Source organism: Jaculus jaculus, chromosome 3 (genome assembly GCF_020740685.1).
Source record: "Jaculus jaculus isolate mJacJac1 chromosome 3, mJacJac1.mat.Y.cur, whole genome shotgun sequence".
Classification (NCBI taxonomy): Eukaryota; Metazoa; Chordata; class Mammalia; order Rodentia; family Dipodidae; genus Jaculus; species Jaculus jaculus.
The window spans coordinates 176,693,830-176,714,819 of NC_059104.1; the positions used below are offsets into that span (position 1 = coordinate 176,693,830).

Sequence of the window (20,990 nt, forward strand, 5' to 3'; positions counted from 1 at the left end):
TCTCCATCTAACATTAGTTTTTTTTTCCCTCTCTCTTTCTGTGAAGAATGGCAGTGGGATTACAGTGAGTGACTCTGTAGATTGCTTTGGTAAGATAGCACTTTTACAATGTTATTTTTTTTCCAATACATGGGCATAGGAGGAGGTCTTTCCATCTTCTAGTGTCTTCAATTTCATTCTTCATTTAAAAAAATTTGTTTATTTTTATTTATTTGAGAGCAACAGACAGAGACAGAAAGAGATGGGGAAGAAAGACAGAGAGAGGGAGAGAGAATGGGTGCACCAGGGCCTCTAGCCACTGCAAACGAACTCCAGATGCATGTGCCACCTTGTGCATCTGGCTTATGTGGGTCCTGGGGAATGGCGCCTCGAACCGGGGTCCTTAGGCTTTACAGGTAAGCACTTAACCACTAAGCCATATCTCCAGCCCTCATTCTTCATTTTTCTGAGGCAATTCCTTACAAAATTTTCTCATATAGTTGTACTAATTTACACATTCACCAGCATAGTTTACATATTCCATAACCTTGTCAATACTTGATATGACCTGACTTTTAAGATTTTGCCAATACTAAATATGAAAGGCTATCTCACTATGTGGTTTAGTGTGTATAACTTCAATTACTGGTATAGATCATCTTTATTTTAATGAGGTAGTGTCTCGGTCTAGCCAAGGCTGAACTGGAATTCACTATGTAGTCTCAGGCTGGCCTTGAATTCACAGCAATCCTACCTATGCCTCCTGAGTGCTGGAATTAAGGGTGTGCACCACCATGCTTGACAGATCATCTTTTTTAGATCAGCCTTTCATATTCTTGTTAAACAAATGGAGTGTTTATTTCATGTTTAGCTCATTTTAAAAGTGCTTCCTGCTCGACTTCCTGTTCTCTCTATTCCTGACCACAGATGCAGTGTAACCAGCAGGCTTTCCCATGCCTTCCCCACCCTGACAGACTGGACCCCTGAACTGCAAACTGAAATGAACCTTCCCTCCCTCCTTCCATCCTTCCTTAAGGTGATTCTTATCAGATATTTGGTCACAGCCACTAGTAAAGTAACTAACAAGAGTATCATTACATGTATGTACAAACCTGTTGGTAGGTATTTGCTTTGCAAAAATCTGTCACTCTGATGTTTATATTCTTACTTGCTTGGGTTTTATTGTTTGTTTGCTTTTATATTTTTTTAAAAAATATTTTATTTATTTGTAAGCAGAGTGATACAGAGATGACAGAGGGGGGGGGAGGGAAAGAGAGAGTATGAGTGTGTGTGGGCACACCAGTGCCTCTAGACACTGTAAATTAACTCCAGATGCCTGCATCACTTTGTGCATCTGGCATTATGTGGGTACTGGGAAAGAGAACCTGGGTTGTTAGGCTTCATAGGCAAATGACTTAACCACTGAGCAATCTCTGCACCATGTGTTTTTTAATTTAATATGTATGTATGTAGATCAGTATGTAAATCAGGCTTATCTCTGAGTCAGAATGCCCTTAGCCTCCTGAGTGCTGGGATCACAGGTATGTACTACTATAATAGGACACACACACACACACACACACACACACACAAATATATTTATACATGATAAAATATACAAAAATATATATTAACATTTTATGTATTAATTTGAGAAAGAACGAGGCAGAGGCAGATACAGTGGGTGCACAAGGGCCTCCTAGCCACTGCAAACAAATTCCAGACACTTACACCACCTTGGGTATCTGGCTTTATGTGGGTCCTTAGGCTTTGTTGGCAAGTGCTTTAATCACTGAACCATATCTCCAGCCTGATTTTATATATGTACGATGAATAGAAGTTCTTAATTTTAATGTAGTCAATTAATCTTTTATGACTGACACTACAGTTGTTTGACAAATCCTTCCCTATCTGAGTCATAATACTATCTCCTGTATTATGCTTGCAATATTTTAGGCTCTGCTTTTTGGTCTTTTACGTTTTTTTTTTTTTAATTGCAGCAGTTTTTATTTTTTTCAGATTTCGAAAGCTTTGTAGATAATTTCCATAATTATAGACAATAAACCATGATATCCCTCTTCCCCACTTTCCCCTTCACAAATTCCCTCTCCTCAGTCTCAGTTTTTAATACAAGTGGAACTGATATCTGTATACAGAGTGCGAGGCATGCTTATATTTGTGCCAGTGGTATCTCTATGTGGTCATCCAACTATCCCACCACTACTTACTAAACATTTTGCTACTTTCTTATATATCATTTTTCTATAAATCACATTTCTGTGTATGTGAATATCTGTTTTTGGGCTCTGTATTCTCTTCTACTGGTCAATCTGATTATGATTATTGTGCCAATTCTATACTATTTTCATCATTAAAAGTCACATAGTTTTTTTTTTTTTTTTGTTTGTTTGTTTTAATGAGGGGAGGAGAGAGAACTGGTGCACCAGCCTTTGCAATTTAAGTCCAGATGGGTGCACCACCTTGCGTGACAAAAAAACACCTGGTGTATGCATCACCTTGTGTGTCTGACTTACACGGGATTTGGGGAATCAAACATGGGTCCTTAGGCTTCGCAGACAAGTGCTTTAACCACTAAGCCATCTCTCTAGCCCCTAATTTTTTAAAATATGTCTGACAAAGCAAGTCTCCATGGTTTATTCTTTTCCATTAGAGGTAAAATTTTAATCTACTTGAGATTCTGATAGGAATTATGTCACTTCAGTGGATTATTTTGAAGAACACTGGTATTTTTATTATATGAGGTCTTTCAATCCATACATATGGTATATTTTCTTATTTATTTAGGAATCTTTCATCTACATGTTTTATTGCCAATGATATCCTATGATTCTTGTTTTCTAATATATTATTATTTAACATGTGTTTTATTTACTTCCCCTGGAGTCTAACAATTTTGAAATTTCAACAGTTAGAGAATAGGATGGCAATGCCATAGAACATCTGTAACAAGGAGCCCAAAGAATTTGCGTCTGTTATTTTAAGTCATCGCTATTTTGTGGGATGGTTGTACACCTATCTTGAAGCCCACTAGCAATAATTTCTTTTGTTTTTACATATATAAAGCACTTAGCAAATAATTTATCATTTGCATTATTTACTATTAATTGATCTCTGCCTTAATAATACAACCGAGAGATGTGATTACAGATATTTAGTAATATATAACTTAATGCCTTAAAGTTGACTTTTCTTTATTTTTTTTCTGTTTTTTCAAGGTAGGGTCTCATGCTAGCCCAGGCTGACCTGGAATTCACTATGAAGTCTCAGGGTGGCCTCGAACTCATGGTGATCCTCCTACCTCTGCCACTCGAGTACTGGGATTAAAGGTGTGCATGACCATGCCTGGCTATTGACTTTTCATTTTTAAAGAACTGGTTTATGTGTAAAATTCATAAGATAAAATAGTACTTTTTGGGAGAATACCAATAGATAATTTATAATTTATGTCAACTGGTGAGTGTTTCTATGGATATTGGCTCTCAGCTGAGACTAAGAAATAACAAGAATTTGACAGGGCATGGTAGCACAGACCATTAATCAGCACTTAAGAGGCTGAGGTAGGAGGATCACTGTGAGCTTGAGGACAGCCTCAGATGACAGAGTGAGTTTCAGGACAGCTTGGGCTAGAGTGAGACCCTACCATGAAAAAAGCAACAACAACAACAAAAGGACTAAAACTTACCTGTAGAGTACAATTCATCATCCTTATTATATAATCAAACTGCTGATGGTCCAATATTGCCCGGTTTTGCTGGACATGCAAACCCAGTTCATCAGTGAGACACTGTCTTGCTGCCTTTCCTTTAAGGGCCCTCAAGGCAGCAGGAAGGGTCTGAGAAGAAGAGCATTATAAGTGACAAAAGGATACTGTTGGAAAAAAAGTAACCTTTAAACAACTACATTGAAAATTCAAATACATCCTGTCAAGTATTTTAAAAAGTTGGTAGCAGAATTAAATTTCGAGGAAGAAATGATTCACTATTATTCATTAAAACCAACAGAAAATATGTACTCATTTTTATTTATAAACAAATGAGAAAAATAAATACAAGTAGCTTACATAAAAAAATATTAAACTGAATTTTTTTTCTTAGATTTGACAGAACTTTAGTAGCCAAACTGCTGCTTCAGAGCATGACTCAAAGCTACAAGCACTTAGATGTTTCTATAACTGGCCAAATGTCCAAGGCATAATAAAAGAAAAATTAAAATGACATAAAGCACAAATGATTTTGTATGTTTAAGCTGGTCAGCTATTTCATTAGTATTCAGTTTTAATGTCTGAGTGAAAACTTCCACAACCTTAGATGTCTCCTTACTTCATTATCATAATAAAGAAAGAAAAAAAAACTTAAAGCAACAGAAATAATCTCTAGGTACAGGCATTAAAATTCTCTCATAAGAACACTCCAGAATGTCTCCTTTAGTTCATCACATAAGGCATTTGCATGTTATAATAGAAATAGTTTATTTAATTTGGAACAACCTAAAGGAACAGAACAAAGGCATGAATGAGAAAGAAGGAAAAAAATCTTAGAGTAGGAGAGTATAATCATGTTTGAGGCAGCTATGAGAAAGAGCATGTAAAGCTGGGTATGACATCACATACTAATACCCCAGCACTTTGGAGGCTAAGGCAGGAGGACTGAGAGCTTAAGGCCAGCACAGATTGGAAAGGAAAACCTTTCTCAAAAACCCAAACCTCAAACAAACCAGAGCATACCAAAACAAAACAGAAAAGAAACAGTATGCAAAAAGCTGTAAGCAAGAGAAATGAAGAAAACCTGCAACATTTCAACCATACAAAAATGAGGAAACAACCAACCAACCATATAAAGGTGAGGGACCACTAGGGTTAGGGCAAACAGCGAAACATGCTTTACCAACCCTTCGTAAAAGATGTTAAGAACTATGACTATAACTCATTAAGAAAAAGTTACATTGTATTTAGTAAGTTTCATTGGCAAGTAGGGAAGAAAATTTAAGGCATATTTAAAAAAATATTTACATATTTATTTGTAAGCAGAGAGGGAGAGAGAGAGTGAGAGAGACAGCGACGGGGGGGGGGGAGAGAGAGAGAGAGAGAGAGAGAGAGAGGGAGAGGGAGGGAGGGAGGGAGGGAGAGACAGGCAGAAAGAATGGGCATGCCAGTGCCTCCAGCCACTGCAAACAAACTCCAGATGCATTTGCCACTTTGTGCATCTGGCTTTATATGGGTACTGAGGAATTGAACCTAGGTCATTAGGCTTTGTAGCCAAGTCCCTTAACCTCTGAGCAATTACTCCAGCCTTCAAGGAGGTATATTTAAATAGAATACCACTTTCTAGAATGCATTATACAATCTAACTAAGCTTGTTGCAATGGTTACAACTGTATTTAAAATAAATAAAAATTTTTTTGATGAAAAAATAGGGTTAAAGAACCATGTTTAAAAGTTTGAGGGAAAAATGACAACCATTATTTCTCTTGTAGGCATAGGCTTGAGCTCCAGTTTTAAACTGTAGACACTATATGTTTAGAATGATTTAAACAATGAAAGCACATTTTATTAAGAAAAGGGAAAGAATTAAAGAGGCCAGTTGCCAATCTCAAAATGTAAATCTGAAAGAGGACTGATAAGTAGGAAAAATGGTATTTTACCTTTTCAGTCTCCAAAGTTTTACTTTCAAATATGAATGAGATGCAGTTCCTAACAACCTCCAGTCTCTGAGCGCTGTTGAAAACTGTTGTCACCTTATCTATTATGGACACTAGTAAAGGAGCATAAAGAAAACACAAATAAGTTAACATGTTGGCAAATGTATATATAAGCAAGGGAATGTTAACTTAAGATTGCTAATATGACTAGTATTTGGTATTTATTGTTTCTGTTGTTATGTGGCACTGAAGGTTTGAAATGTTAAGACAAATCAGTGGATAATTACACAAGATAGAGTCTAATGATACACTTAGTTATAAGGCAAATTAATTCATAGTGCAAAATAAAATTGTATTAAAGAAAGGAAAACATCTACTTTTTAAAAATATATTTTGTTTATTTATTTTCTGAAAGAGAGACAGAGAGAAAGGGGCAGATAGAGAATGGGCACACCAGGGCCTCCAGCCACTTCAAATGAATTCCAGATGCATATATCCCCTTGTGCATCTAGTTTACGTGGGTACTGGGGAATCAAACCTGGATCCTTAGGCTAGGATCTACAAGTTAGAGAAAATGTGCAGTATCTACTTTTCTGAGCCTGGGCTACCTTACTTAACATATTATTTTCCTGTTCTATCTATCTTCTTGCAACATTTTATTGTGTATATGTAGTGTAATTTGATTATCCATTCTTCTGCTGAGAGACATTTGGGCTGATCCCATTTCCTTGGAATTGTCAAGAGCACAGCAATAAACATGGATAGGTAAGTGTCTCCCTAGCAGGATGGAGAGTCACTGGGTATATGCTGGGCATGGTGGAGCTGAGTCAGAAGCTTTCTTGAGAAGCTTCCCCCTGATTTGCTTCATGGATGGATCAGTTTACATTCCCATCAACATTCTTACCAGCATTTGTTGTTATTTGTTTTCTTGGTAACAGACCTTCTGACTGGAGTGAGATGGAATCTCAAAGTCGTTTTAACTTGCATGAAATGCTCATCTTAATTGAGGGCTATGACACTTCCCACACATGTAGGTCAATGGTAGAGACAGAAATATAAATCTCATATTTCAGTAGGAAATTTCTTACAGTCTTCAAATAATACCACTCCACTGAAAGGGCAGCATCATCATGTTTATAAACTTTTAATCCTTAAGTCCCTTTAGCACTATTTTAATCTTTCTTTAGGGCAAGATATTACAATATATATATTTTATTATGACTATGTTTAACATGTCAGAATTAAAAATTTCCTTTGGAAGCATTCTTAGTCAACATATCACAGAGATACTTGCATATCAATGTTACTAGAGCACTAGTCATAATAGCTATGTGTGGAACCAAACCAGGGGTCCAACAACAGATGAACGGATGAGGAAGATGCGGTACATATTTACAATGAAACTTTTTCAGTCATAAATAAAAAAAATGAAGTCATGTTGTTTGCAGTAAGATGGATGCAACTGGAGATAATCATACTCACTAAATTAAGCCAGCCTTAGAAATACCTATTTCTTGTTTTTTTTTTTTCATTTGTAGATCCTAGGTTTTAAATAGCTACATGATATCATCTATGTATGAGACATGAAAGCAGAAGTGAACTGGTTGAGGGAGACAAAGATAACCAACAGAAGTGTACTGAGAAAGGGAACAAAAGGGGATATGCTCAACACAGAATATGTACATTTACAAAACACTAAACTTTCAAAAGAAAAGAGAATAAAACAGAAATTACTATAATTGAACAACTGAGTAATAGAGACTGTCAATGAAATAAAAATCTGCTTCCTTGAAAAAATAAAATTTTAATTTTTTTTCCTTTAGAGACTACAACTGAGTTTACATTTCATAATAATAAAGAGATAAATAACAAGTATGCTATAACATTATGTATTTACCTATCATCTATCTATCTAGTAAACCAACTTCAGAATATATCAGGAAAACCAGAAATAGAGTAAAATGAGAAACAAAAACAGACAACTCCACTATTATAATGAGATTTTTTTATAGTGAGATTAAAAAATACTTTATTAATTTGAAGGCAGAGAGGGAGACAGAGAGAGAATGAGTATGCCAGGGCCTCCAGCCACTGCAAATGATCTCCAGATGCATGTGTCACTTCTTGCATCTGGCTTTATGGGGCTACTAGGGAACTGAACCAAGGGCACGAAGCTTTGCAGGCAAGTGTCTTAACTGCTGACCTATCTCTCCAGCCCCTTATAATGAGATTTTAACACATATTCCTAACTTGTTAGAAAACTCATGTTAGAACAAAAGACACCCCACAAAATGGGCATAAATACCTAATAAGGAAATTATTTAAAGTATGGAGAACTATAATAATTTGGTAATAAAAGATAAGTAGTTCAATTTAAAAATGGACAAGTAGACCTTCTTTAAAGAAGACACACGAATACCCAACAGACATAGGGAGAGAAGGTCACCATCTGTGTGGCTGAGTGTTACCTATATAGTCCCCTATAGCTGGTAGAAGTGAAGTATGGGCAGCTGCTTTGGAAACAGTTTATCAGTTCCTTAGTATATTAGACATAAATTACATGTAAGCTCACTGATCGATTCCTAGGTGTGGTGTACCCAAGAGAAACTAAACACATATTCCCACACAAAATAAGCAAATATTCTACCCCTGAGATATAACCCCACCTACACAAAATTTGTGCATAAATGTTCACAGCAGTATTATTAACAACAGCCAAAAGTAGAAACCAACCTAAATACCCATCACCTCAGAATGGACAAAAAAAAAAAGTGAAACATACAGGGGCTGAGGAGATACCCACATCCCAGGTAAAAGCCAGAAGCTCTGACAGGTTGCTGTAATTCCAGAAAGTAAGGGGAGGTAGAAAAAGGAAAATTCTCCAGAAGCTTGCAAACCAGTCAGTCTGGAGACTAGAGAGATGAATAATGAACAACGCAAGACCCTTCCTCATATATGCTTTGGCATGTGCATGCACACCTGCACTCACACATGAACATGCACACATCCTACACATACATACACATGTCAATCAAAAAAGAGAAAATGATAAATATATATTTTACTTATCATAGACCATTAATCACTCATTTAAAAAAAAGTAATAATAGAGGCTGGGGAGATGCTCAGCAGTTAAAGGTGCTTGCTTGTAAAGTCTGCTGCCCTCAGTTCAACTTCCCAGCCACCCACATGAAGTGAGATAGGCATATGTTTATGATAGCAAGAGACTCTGGCATGCATATGTATGCATGCATGTACGTGCATGCATACACACAAACACACACAAGAATTTTAAAGAGGAACAACATAGTGATAATCATATCATATAAACTTTGATAATATACCAATGAAATAATATATAGTATGTAATTCTGTTTATGTCAAATGTCCCAAATAGGCAAATCTATGAAGGAAATGGATACTACCTAATTTGGAGCAGCAGTGGTTCTAGAAGGAAATGGAAAATCACTGCTAACAGGTAAAGGGTTTCTCCATGGGTTATGAAAATGTTCTTAAATTAAGTAGTGATAATGGCTGAATAATGCTGTTTTCTAAAAAGAAAGATTTTATAATGGTAGCAGCTAGATAATTATCATCTGTTATGAAAGGCAGTAAATAACAGTTTCTGGGCATAATATTCTTATTCTTGTTATATGAGTTTCTTCACTTCTTCTGTGAAATCTATGCTATTTTGCTTTATCCCATATCTTGATTAAAAGAAATACCTACAAGCTGGAGAGATTGCCCAGCAGTTAATGTATTTGCCTGCGAAGCCTAAGGACTCATGTTTGACTCTCCAAGTCCCACATAAGCAAGACGCACAGAGATGCAAGCATGCAATGTCACGTATGTTCATAAGGGGGGTCACATGTGTCTGGAGGCCCTGATGTGCCAATTCTCTTTCTTCCCATCTTGCATAAAAAAGACAAAAGAAATATATGGGCTAGAGAGATGGCTTAGTGGTTAAGGCACTTGCCTGCAAAGCCTAAGGACCCATGTTTGACTCCTCTGATCCCATGTAAGCTAGTTGCACATGTACACAAAGTGGCACATGTGTTTGGAGTTCAATTACAGTGGCTGGCGGCCATGGTGTGCCAACTCTCACTCTCTCTCTCTCAAAAAAAAAAAAAAAAAAAAAAAAAATTAGGCCAGTCTGCTGGGCTTGCCTTAAAAAAATCTCTATATATATTTTATTTATTTTGGTTTAGTTTTGAGACAGAGTCTCATTATGAAACCTAGGCTGACCTTGAACTCAGTATGTAGCACAGGTTGGCCTCAAACTTTTGACAATCCTTTTGCCTCAGCTTCACAAATGCTGGGATTATACCACCTCATAAAAGGTTCATTTTAAAAATAAACAAGTACATACCAACAGGTGGGCCTGCTGGCACAACACATTTCTTTTCCACTCGTGTAGCAGGAGGAACATTCTGGTTCTTAGCAAGATTTTCCTGTATTAATTCCTGCACCCAGGCTTCATTAATCTTTGGGAAAGGGAGAATATGAACTCGCAAGTGGGATCCTTCTGTTGGACGTGGAACTTTCTGGAATGCCATATGAGGGTTTGGATTCTCCTGCAACATCACAGATAGGTAAAATCATCCCAAAGTTATAACAGCAATGGAAAACAGTCACGAAAGAGCATAGGATTCAAAGGGACACACTGAAATCAGCAGGTGAGTCGTTACACATCCATAGACATGCTCAAACACACAGAAGACCAGAGCCTAGCTTTCGCTCTCCCTGCGGCAGCACCTGGGACAGCTGGGCGGTCACTGGTCTTCCTTGAGCATGTGCTTCACCTGGACTTTATGGTCTGTTGCTACATCTACCTAAGTGTTGCATCTAGAAAATGCGTGGGAGCTGGGGAAATAGGTCAGTTGGTAAAGTACCTGCCATACAGGTATGATGACCCAAGTTTGATCCCTAGTAGCCATATAAAAATGTTGGGCATGGCAGCACATACCTATAACCCAGTGCCGAGGAGGCAGAGACAGGAGGATCCATAGAGCTTTCTGGCCCAACAGCCTAGCCTAATTGGCGAGCTCCAGGCCACTGAGAATCCTGTCTCAAGAAGAGGTGGACAGTGTACCTGAGAAAATGTTACTCAACTTTGTCCTTTGGCCTCCACTAGCATCCACACACGTGTGCCCCCCTACATGAACATGCATCCAACACACACACACATGTACAACACACACCCCAAAAAACAAAACAAAAATAAAGAAACTGCCTGGCATCAAGTGGACACTCTAAATTACTCACATGGATATGCACCAAAATTATAATAATTGAACTAAACGTGCCAGTTACTTTTTATTTGTAAGTTTTTGGTGCAGGAGGTTGAAACTGGGCGGGCTTCTGCATGCTACCCCTGAGCTACACCCCAATCTCTATCAGCTGATATTGTTTAGTGCTCTTAGGGCTGGCATGAATTTTATCTGACATCTAGTTAAATAGGATTGTATTTCAAATACTAAGCAGAGTGGAATCCATGTGTTCAATAAAGTTCTCTAGGGAAGGCTGCTTTACAGCCATTCTTAGACCCATTCTAGCATTTATTATACTTCTCCATCAAAAAATTCCTTATTTCCCCTGAACCTCTATTACTCATGCAGACTAAACCCCTTAGTGTCCTGCACATGCTATTGTCAGTTAAAAATGGCAAACTTTCATCATTTATTAGAACTGGTCCCCACAATCCTTTTTGGTTATGTGGCCCAGATCCAGAAAAGGAAAAATGTGAGTTAGCAGCAAATATATCAATAGTACAATGGAAATAATGTTTTAAGTGTCAAAAAACCCTAGGTTTTAGTTCATGCACTACTCATTGAGTGATGACTGACAGATAGTTTTCTCCAAGTTATATACTCAGGCTTACCTTACATTGTCCCTGAGAGGGTAAATGGCATATTTTAAGAAGTTCTAAAATTCTGCCTGGGATTAACATCAACACCACTAGGTCTGTGTTATTTGTAACTGCTTTTTCCAAAAAGTATTAAGTTTGCTCTGTTTTAGATATAATTTCTTGTTATATTTTCTACTCAAACTTTGAGAATTAAAATTTTTTCATTATGAATTCTCTAAAACATATTGGGCAAATTTTTTTATCTAGGCTAGAAAGATGATTCATACAACTTTCATTCCTGAATCATTTAAAGTATTTTTACTATTTCTGTTTCATTTATACTTATTTTTGTAGAAAAAAAAACATACTGTATTACCCAGGAAGTAAATAATATTTATAACTTTTAAAACATGAAATAAGTAGAAATCTTAATGATGCAAATATGTCTGAGTTATGTATTATTTTTCTCTTAGCATATATTTTTATATGTTGCTCTTATAATCACTTAATGTTGTTTAGAAAAAAAATGAATAGAGGGCTGGAGAGATGGCTTCGTGGTTAAGACACTTGCCTACAAAGCCAAATGACCCAGGTTTGATTCCCCATGACCCACAAAAGCCAGATGCACAAGGCAGTGCATGTGTCTGGAGTTTGTCTGCAGTGGCTGGAAGACCTGACGTGCCCATTCTCTCTCTGCCCTTTCTCTCTCTCTCTCAAATAAATAAAAATAAAATATTTTAAAAAGAAAAGAAAAATAAGAATAGACTGATCACTTCTAGTCAAAATCTGTAATGTGACAATTTTTTTCCTTAATCTTACAGGACAGAACAGAGACCCATAAACAGAAGGAAATTCAGAAGAACATTATGGTTTGGATCTGAAATGTCCCCCAGTGGCCTACATGCCAGAGTTGATCATCACTCATAGTGATACTGGGTGTGCTGGAACCTTTAGAAGGAAGGGCAAGTGGAAAGAAGTGAGGTCACTTAGTACCTACCCTTGAAGGGACTATTGGGACCCTGGCCCTTCCTTCTCTCTCTCTCTCTCTCTCTCTCTCTCTCTCTCTCTCTCTCTCTCTCTCTGCTTCCTGGCCACCATGAGATGAGCAGCGCTCTTCACCATGCAGACCTATCAGATTCACTATGCTACCCACAGATCAAATGTAATAGGGTGTACTAACAATGGACCATAAGACCTCTGACTCACTGAATCAAAGTATATCTTTCTTCTTTGTAAGTTGATTGTCTCAAGTATTTTCCTGATAACAGAGTAACCAGACTGTGGAACAGCCAAGCTTTCTAGTTACTAAGACTTACATAAACCTTAAACATGAATATGATGGTATTAATAAAGTGTTAAAGGACAAATAGAATATAGAGCCCATAAACAAGATTAGACATGAAATATGATAGTACCATGTAGTATTATAATTCAGGGGGAAAGTTAGCTAGTTGGAGAGAAAGTATACCAAAGTACTTTTAATTCATGGTCTCTCACTGATTTCAGAGTCTGGGAGTTCAAATCCATGCTCTGCCACTTTACCAGCAGTGTGAACTAGCACAATGTCAAGTTATCAACCCTTGGGCTTTAGTTTCCTTGCTAGTACTTGGGACAAGAGAAAGTACCTACTTTTAGAAGAGCTGTGGGGGGACTGTTATAGGCTATGAAAGTACAGTTCTTAGAAGATGAACAAATGCACACTATACATGTCTCCCCAGAAATGAATCTAAAACTACTTTCCAAAAGTCTAGGCTATATTTATTTGAAAAATATTTATTCATTACATATTTTCTGGTATGGTGCCATGTTTCTAAAATGCAATGCATTCCTTTCTTTCTGAAAATCACATCCTTGGCCATTTAAATTTTAAAAAACAATAGCAGTTGTACTAGTAGAAAGGGTAGCAGTACCAATAAATAATTAAACAGAAGTCACTTATTAATGAAATGTTGTTCCTAAAAGTTACTAAGTTTTCCCTAATTGGAAATACTATAAACCATATCTGTCTGTCTATCTATCTATGACAAGCATTTAAAAATTATGTTATTATAGAAAAAGTTCAAAGTTGAGGCTATCTGTATTTGTATAAACATTCTATATTAACAGCAGACCATGGTTACATTTTCTAATTTATGGCAGACTGTGTTTAGCAGTTGGCTTCTTGACTGCTGTATCTGCACACTGCTGCCCTCTAGTGGGCAGCATGATAAATGTGAAGGACCACATGTGCCACCTGAAGTCATACTGCGTCCCATGACGACTCTGATGAATAGAGCAGCTGTGAGAGAGTTCTCAATCCAGTCTTAAAATATCTCCCCCCCCTCTCTCTGTGTGTGTGTATGTGTAGGGGGGCATATGTGTGCAGTGTATGTATGCAGGTGCACACGCCTTGTGAGTTGACATATGGAGGTCAGAGAATGTTCTTTGACCTTATTTCCTTGACACATCTCTTGCTGAACCCAGAGCTCACCATTTCCAGTTTTCAGTTAGACCAGCTGACCAGGAAGCCCCAGCGATCCTCCTGTCGACTCGCTCCCCTTGGCTCTGGGGTGACAAGTGCATGCTGCCACACCGGCTTTTTATGTGGGTGGTGGGGATTGAACTCAGGTCTTCATGCTTGAGCAGCAAGTACTCTCACCCACTGAGCTTTATGCCTAGCCCCCAAAATATCTACTCTTACTTGTAATGACGAATGAGTCTGTAGTGGTTCCTTGAGGGTTAATGAGCTCATTAAAGATTGTAACCCAATTTGTTGCTGAAACAAGAAAATCCATTCTTTTTCTTTTCCTTTTCCCTTTCCCTTTCTCCCTCTCTCTCTTTCTTTCTTTTCTGAGGTAGGGTCTCACTGTAGCCCAGGATGATCTGGAATTCACCATGTAGTCTCAGGGTGGCCTCAAACTCACGGCAATCCTCTTACCTCTGCCTCCTGAGTGCTGGGATTAAAGGTGTGCGCCACCATACCCGGCAATTTTCCAACACTACAAAGAAGCAGTCATATTTTCACCTTTGATTTCAGAAAAATGCAAATACAAAGTAACAAGGGTTAGACAACTAACCACAAATAGTGAGCATGGCCACAATTCTGTCAGGTCCACTAAGATGCTGCCTGAAAAGCCTGCCTGTCTTTAGGAGTGGTTTAAGTTCTGATGATGATTTTCAAGGCTGGCTTCTGTAATCCTGATTAATTTTAGTACAGTACAGAAAGGGAAGGCTTACTGTTTTTCTCAGTATTAAAAAGTAATGCCATGCATATATGTCATATGGTCTGGAAACAGATTCCCCCTCCCTTTGGCAGCTAAATAAGAATATATTTAGGGCTCATAAAAAACAAGATCAAGTATACAACAACAACAACAAAAAAAACCAAAAGCAAAAAACAAAAAATAAAAAGCCCTTAATCTCAAACTTCACTGGAAATGCAAAGTAGGCAACAGCCATACTGGGAGAAGAAATTCTTCCTACACATTTTGGGCTTAGCAGTGAATAACAAGTCAATATGACTTTGTTGGAGATCACCAAATTTTCAGATAATTAAAATTATTTAATGTGTATCAATTATACCTTGAGCTATGGGGGATCATACAGCACCATTACCAGTCACTGCCAACCTTACGGGCTCTGCTGAGTTGCCGGGCAGTGGGCACGACACTGGAGGATGAAGCGCACTCCTTTCCAGCTGCAGAGACCTTTCAGAGCACACAGCGTCTCCCCCTGCACGCTGAGAATCTGGTGGGTGAGGCTTTCATATTCAGTGTGCTGACTGTTTCACTGGCTGGATCTGCTTGTCAGCCTTGGTCCTACTGGCGTTTTAAACTTGGCACATCTTTGTATGAAGTAAGCTGGGGGTCCTGTGATTGTGTTTTGAAGCCTCACTGGCCTCTATTTACTCGATGACCACAGCATATCACAGCTGTGACTTCTCAAAACAGCTCCAGATACTGACAACTTCCACAGGGTGGGAAGGATAATTTTTTGACTCCAGATGGAGAGTTTCATCACAAATACCAAGGCATTATATTGTGACTGGCTAAGAGCCCTTCACTCATTCCCCTGCTAAAATGCAAATCAGAGCAATGAGGTGCCACCACCACACACGTCCTAAATGACAGCTACCCACGCAAACCAACCAAGAGCAACAACTGGAAACGCCACATGTTGGTGAAGGTGTGGGCACACGGGGCCCTTGTAGCCTGCTGTCAGGAATGTAGACGATGTAGACCCTTAGAAGACTAATCTGGGGGTTAGAGAGATGGCTTAGCGATTAAGGCACTTGCCTGCAAAGCCTAATGACTGAAGTTCAATTCCCCAGAACCCACCGAAAGCCAGATGCATAAAGTGGCACATGCATCTGGAGTTTGTTGGCAGTGGCTGGAGGCCCTTGCAAACTCATTTTCTCTGTCTCTCTCCTCTTTCTCTTTGCTTTTAAATAAAAATATTTTAAAAAAGAAAAATAATTTGGCACTTTTTAAAGATTGTGTTACCATATACCCTGGCACCCTATTCCTAAATATTTACCTAAGAGAAATGGAAATTTATAGTTACCCAACAAACTGTATAAGACTGTTTAAGACAATCATAAATGCCAAAACTGTTTTAGTTGGTCAACAGATAAATACAACTTTAGTTTATCCATATAGTGTAATACTAATCAGCAATAAAAGGAACAGTCCATAGCTCCATATGGCTACATGGCTGAATGTGAACTGCATTATTCTGAGTGGATGAAGCCAAATTAAAAACACTACCTTGCCCGGGGTGGTGGCACATGCCTTTACTCCCAGCACTCAGGAGGCAGAGGTAAGAGGCTTGCTGTGAGATCGAGGCCACCCTGAGACTACAGAATGAATTCCAGGTCAGCCTGAGCTAAAGCAAGACCCTACCTCGAAAACCCAGAAACAAAAATCCCCCAAACAACAACAAACAGTACCTTATGGGGAGGCAAAACCAGTTGCCAAGTGTTGAGGTGCTGTGAGGATGTGACTATAAGGAAGCATTAAGGAATTTTCTGGGGTGACAGGAAAGTTCTATGTACTTATTCTGATGCTGGTGGCAATATGACATTCATACATTTGTTAAAATGTATAGAGGTATACACTGAAAATTTTACTACATGCTCAGCTGACTAATCTTTTGACATTGTAACTTGATGTCATCTTAAGAATTGTACAACTGAGTTATTAAAAAAATCACAAGAAATCTTATAAAATTTTAAACAAGTTTATAATTTTGTGTTGGGCTTCATTCATAGCTATCTTAAGTCAGATGTGATTGTGTGGCCTGCGGGCCATGGGGTGTATACAACACATTTGATTTACAGTAACTATGCCTGTTACTTAAGCTTTTTTTTAGTTATTAGGATTTTAACATTTATTTGTTTTAATGTTGGTCAATGATATGTCTACAAATTAGGAATCTCATTTTATAAGAAAATTTCAGTTCTCTATTTTTCCTTTAGCTTAATTTTTTCAGTTGTTATTACTTGTTTACACCTGTATATGTGAGTAAATGTCTGTGTATATATGGGTGTGAATGTGCCACAGTGCACATGCGGAGGTCAGAGGACCACCTTGGGGTACTTCTCTTCTCCTTCTGCCTTACTGAGACAGAGTCTCAAGCTTTAGAATCCTTCTGGCTCCACCTTTCATTACCAGAGGCGTGTAGGGATTACAGTCATGGGTTCTGCTTTGTGTGTGGTTTTACATGGGCAAATTCAGGTCGTCAGCAGGTTTGCAAGCAAGCATCTTTAACCACTGGGCGATCTCCCCTGCCTCTGTTAGCTTTTAATAAGACTGTCAGACAAATGACATAGTCAAGCAAATGCTATGTGTGACTAAAGATAGAAAACAAATTAGAAAATATATACCCAACTGATTTCTTAGTACCCTGGAAGGGAGGCTTTATAAAGTTCTTTTTTAATCTATTTTAACATTTCACTATGTGTGGGCAGTAGTTCTGTGCAACTGTCCATCAATCATCATAGGGATAAGGCAGGTAAGTAGGAAAGTTGCTCTCATGCAGATACTGGAAGCCAGCTGGTAGCCCTTAGTATAACCAATTGGGCACAGAAAGATCATAATCGGAGGAAAAGATCATGACATCAAAATAAAATAGAGAATGACTGAGAGGGGGAGGGGATATGATGGAGAGTAGAGTTTCAAAGGGGAAAGTGGGGGGAGGGAAGGAATTACCATGGGATACTGTTTACAGTCATGGAAGTTGTCAACAACAACAACAACAAAAAAAAGAAAACAAGAATCTTGTGGGGCTGGAGAGATGGCGCTTGCTTGTGAAGCCTAAGAACCCATGTTCAATCTCTCTCCAGATCTCACATAAGCCAGATGCACAAAGGTGAGGCAAGCACAAGGTTGCACATACTTATTAGGTGGTGCAAGCATATGGAGTTCAATTGCAATGGCTGAGGCCCTAACATGCCATTTCTCTCTAAAATAAAAAAAGTAAAAAATAAATTTAATTAAATAATCTGGTTGGAGAAAAAGAAAGTTATATAGATATGTTGACAATAGTCTTTGCTTACAAAAGCTATCTCTAATGGAGTCTTCTTGTAAATGCTTTCCTAAATTATCCAGGAAGTTCCAGAAATCTAGAAGAGCAGTTAAATCTAGTTATACTTTGTCATATTCATATTCCTGAAATCTCACTAAAGGGCAATGGTGAGAAGAAACTGGAAAAGTAAGGTGTATCTGAGGTACTTTAAAGGCAAGTGAAATGACAGGTAACATAAACATACCACTTTGTGTCTGGTTTTACATGGGCAACATACATGAATTCAATGTAATAAAAGAATTCACAAACATTTCAATAGAATCACCATATCTCCATTCTAACCCAAGAATAAAGAGACAGTAAAATTATATGGTTCATTCCTGCTTAATAAAAGGGAATTTTAGAAATGTGATTTTGAAAAAAAAACCAAAAACAACTTACTAGTTAAAAATAAAACTATGTGGATTATTTTCCATGTATTGACATAACCCTCTCCTTATTCCCAGCTTCCTCCATGACCAGGAAAGTAACTTTACCGAACTGCTTGGCTTTCACCTGTGTGCAGTACTTAGGCTTCGAGTCTCGTAACTAGGAGGAGTCTAAGGAAGACTGGTGACAACCCACTGAGCTACGCTCACATCCACACTCACCACGCGCACGTGTCCTTTCAGGAGAGCCATGTACCTTGAACATGCATGATGTCTATCTATTGGATGAGCGGAATTAGCTAAATTCAATGGAATTGAGTTAGACTGAAAAAAGCTCAATAAAGGCTTATCAAATGTAAAGTACATTTGAAAAAGTCTTACCTAATAATGCAAAGTTTCACATAGTAATAGAGTATCTCATTATGATCACTATAAAAGTATCTTTTTTTGTTGTTGTTGTTTTGTTTTGTTTTTCTAGGTAGGGTCTCACTCTGGTCCAGGCTGACCTGGAATTAAATCTGTAGTCTCAGGGTGGCCTTGAACTCATGGCGATCCTCCTACCTCTGCCTCCCGAGTGCTGGGATTAGAAGCGTGCGCCACCACGCCCGGCTAAAAGTATCATTTTTGAAAGAAATTGATTGTGTTTTTATATTCACCTTTAAAACTATATGTGGTAGTTTGAATAGATGGCCCCCAATATATTCAGTTCTTTATTGTTTGTAGTTTGCATTCTGCAGCTACCTGGCTGGAGGCAATGTCACTGGGTTGATCTTTATGTGTGGTGGTAGGTTTCAGATTTCAATCTAAACATATGCAAACTGTGCCTAGCAGGAGTTCCTGAAGTGTGCTGTGGCTTTTGGCTTTAGGCTTGTACTTCTCTCTCCCCGCTTGGTCCTGTGAAGGCAGGCCAGCTTCTTCTGCCATTTATGGAACTTCCCCTGGATCTGTAAGCTTCAATAAATCCTCTATAACTGTGTCTGGTCTGAAAGTTCATCTCAGTGAACCTGAATCTGTCTGCTACACTGTATAATTGAAAAATCCTGTATTTACTTTGGTGGTAGTTCTGTACTAGATAAATATCAACTATGTATCATTAAATTTAAGTTCTAAGTTGGTAAGGGAGGATTTTATTTGTTGTCTTTGCATAAAAGTGGCTTACAACAGGCCCCTGCATACACTGAGCACTCATAAAATGAAGACCAACATGCCAAAACATAGACCAGTCACTTTACTGGCAATAACATTTTGCAGTCCTGAGATAGTTTGCAAAAGACCTAAGAAGCAAGTAAATCGTTATACAAGGATTCAGTCTCAATTGATCAACTTGAATGGACTGATTCCCATTTGACATTCTGAATGCATCATTAAGTCATTCCTACCTAGAGAAGAAAAAACATGTTCTAATATTAACTTTCCTCATATGCTCAATACCATCCCCCCCTCTATCAAGATCATTTCCAAGTGAATGTTAAACCATCTTTATAAAGTGTACTTCTTTTTTTTCTGAATAAAGGATGAGAGCCAATCTGACAGAGTGAGGTTAGGAACTTGACAAATGAAAATTTCTGAATTTAAAAAGTCTGGATTCTGTCACTTAGTAGCTACATGATACTGAGCCAATTATTGCCAGTAAAAGGGGGTACTGACACCTACCTTAAATGGATTCTACAAGGATTAGAGATAACATATATCAAGTGCTTAATGCCATGCCAAACTGATTTATTATTACAACAAATCATAAAATCATTAGTTCTACAAAGCTATCCTAAATGGCAAAAACTAACATAAAACTGAGTTTCCTATCAACAGAATTTGTTTTTGCTTTGTTTTATGGAAGTGGTTTGGCACAGTAACCAAAAAGTATATTTAGCATGTTGGGCAGTTACAAGTAAAAATGTAGTCAGTTATAAGTGTAAGGAACAAATACTAGCAGGCACGATGCCAATATCTACTCACACTCATTATATACTTAGGGATAAGAAATATCACTTCTTAGAAATGAAACTAATAATCTACAAGTAACAGTCAACTCAAACACCACTGTCCTGTATAAGATTGTTGTGGCTAATGATTTCTGCAAGGATTATTCATATTAATGTTCTTTTTAATGGTATCCAAAGCACATTCCAAAATTTATAAATCAGCCACTAGAAGTAGTTAAAACAGAAGTTAAGAGTATTCAATTATTTAACGAGTATGATTCAAAACAGACTCTGTTCTAATATGGAAACTTTGAAATTTGCTTTATCTTCCAAAAAGTATTTTTTTCTCTCAGGTCAGCTTCTGAGTATAAAAACTGAGTGTAACTGGATGGGCTCAGAAGGAGTGGATACTTGGCTTTCACAGAGTCCTAAGTTTAATCACTAACATCCAACACACAATACACATGAAAGAAAAAAATTAAAAACATGAAACAAAGACACATGTGTAAGACTGTCTTTTCCTTTTTGTCCTGGCTCTCAGCTTTGAATGAATGGGACAAAGCCCTGGTGACTCAGCTTCCGCAGTGCTTACTAGACAAGTAACGTGGCTTGATACTCGCCCCAGCTCCTCTTAGCTTTTCTAGTTCCTTA

General features: G+C 37.9%; 1 protein-coding gene across 4 annotated transcripts in view; it reads right to left on the reverse strand.

The window, feature by feature from the left end:
- Sbf2 (SET binding factor 2) overlaps positions 1–20,990 on the reverse strand; it is a 386,553-nt gene that overhangs the window by 139,491 nt on the left and 226,072 nt on the right. For all 4 annotated transcript variants that reach the window (XM_045146272.1, XM_045146275.1, XM_045146274.1 and 1 more), the window contains 3 exons: positions 10,007–10,211; positions 5,641–5,750; positions 3,683–3,832 (listed from right to left, as the gene is read on the reverse strand). In XM_045146272.1, coding sequence (XP_045002207.1) covers positions 3,683–3,832; positions 5,641–5,750; positions 10,007–10,211 — 465 coding nt within the window. The remainder of the gene's footprint in view (positions 1–3,682; positions 3,833–5,640; positions 5,751–10,006; positions 10,212–20,990) is intronic.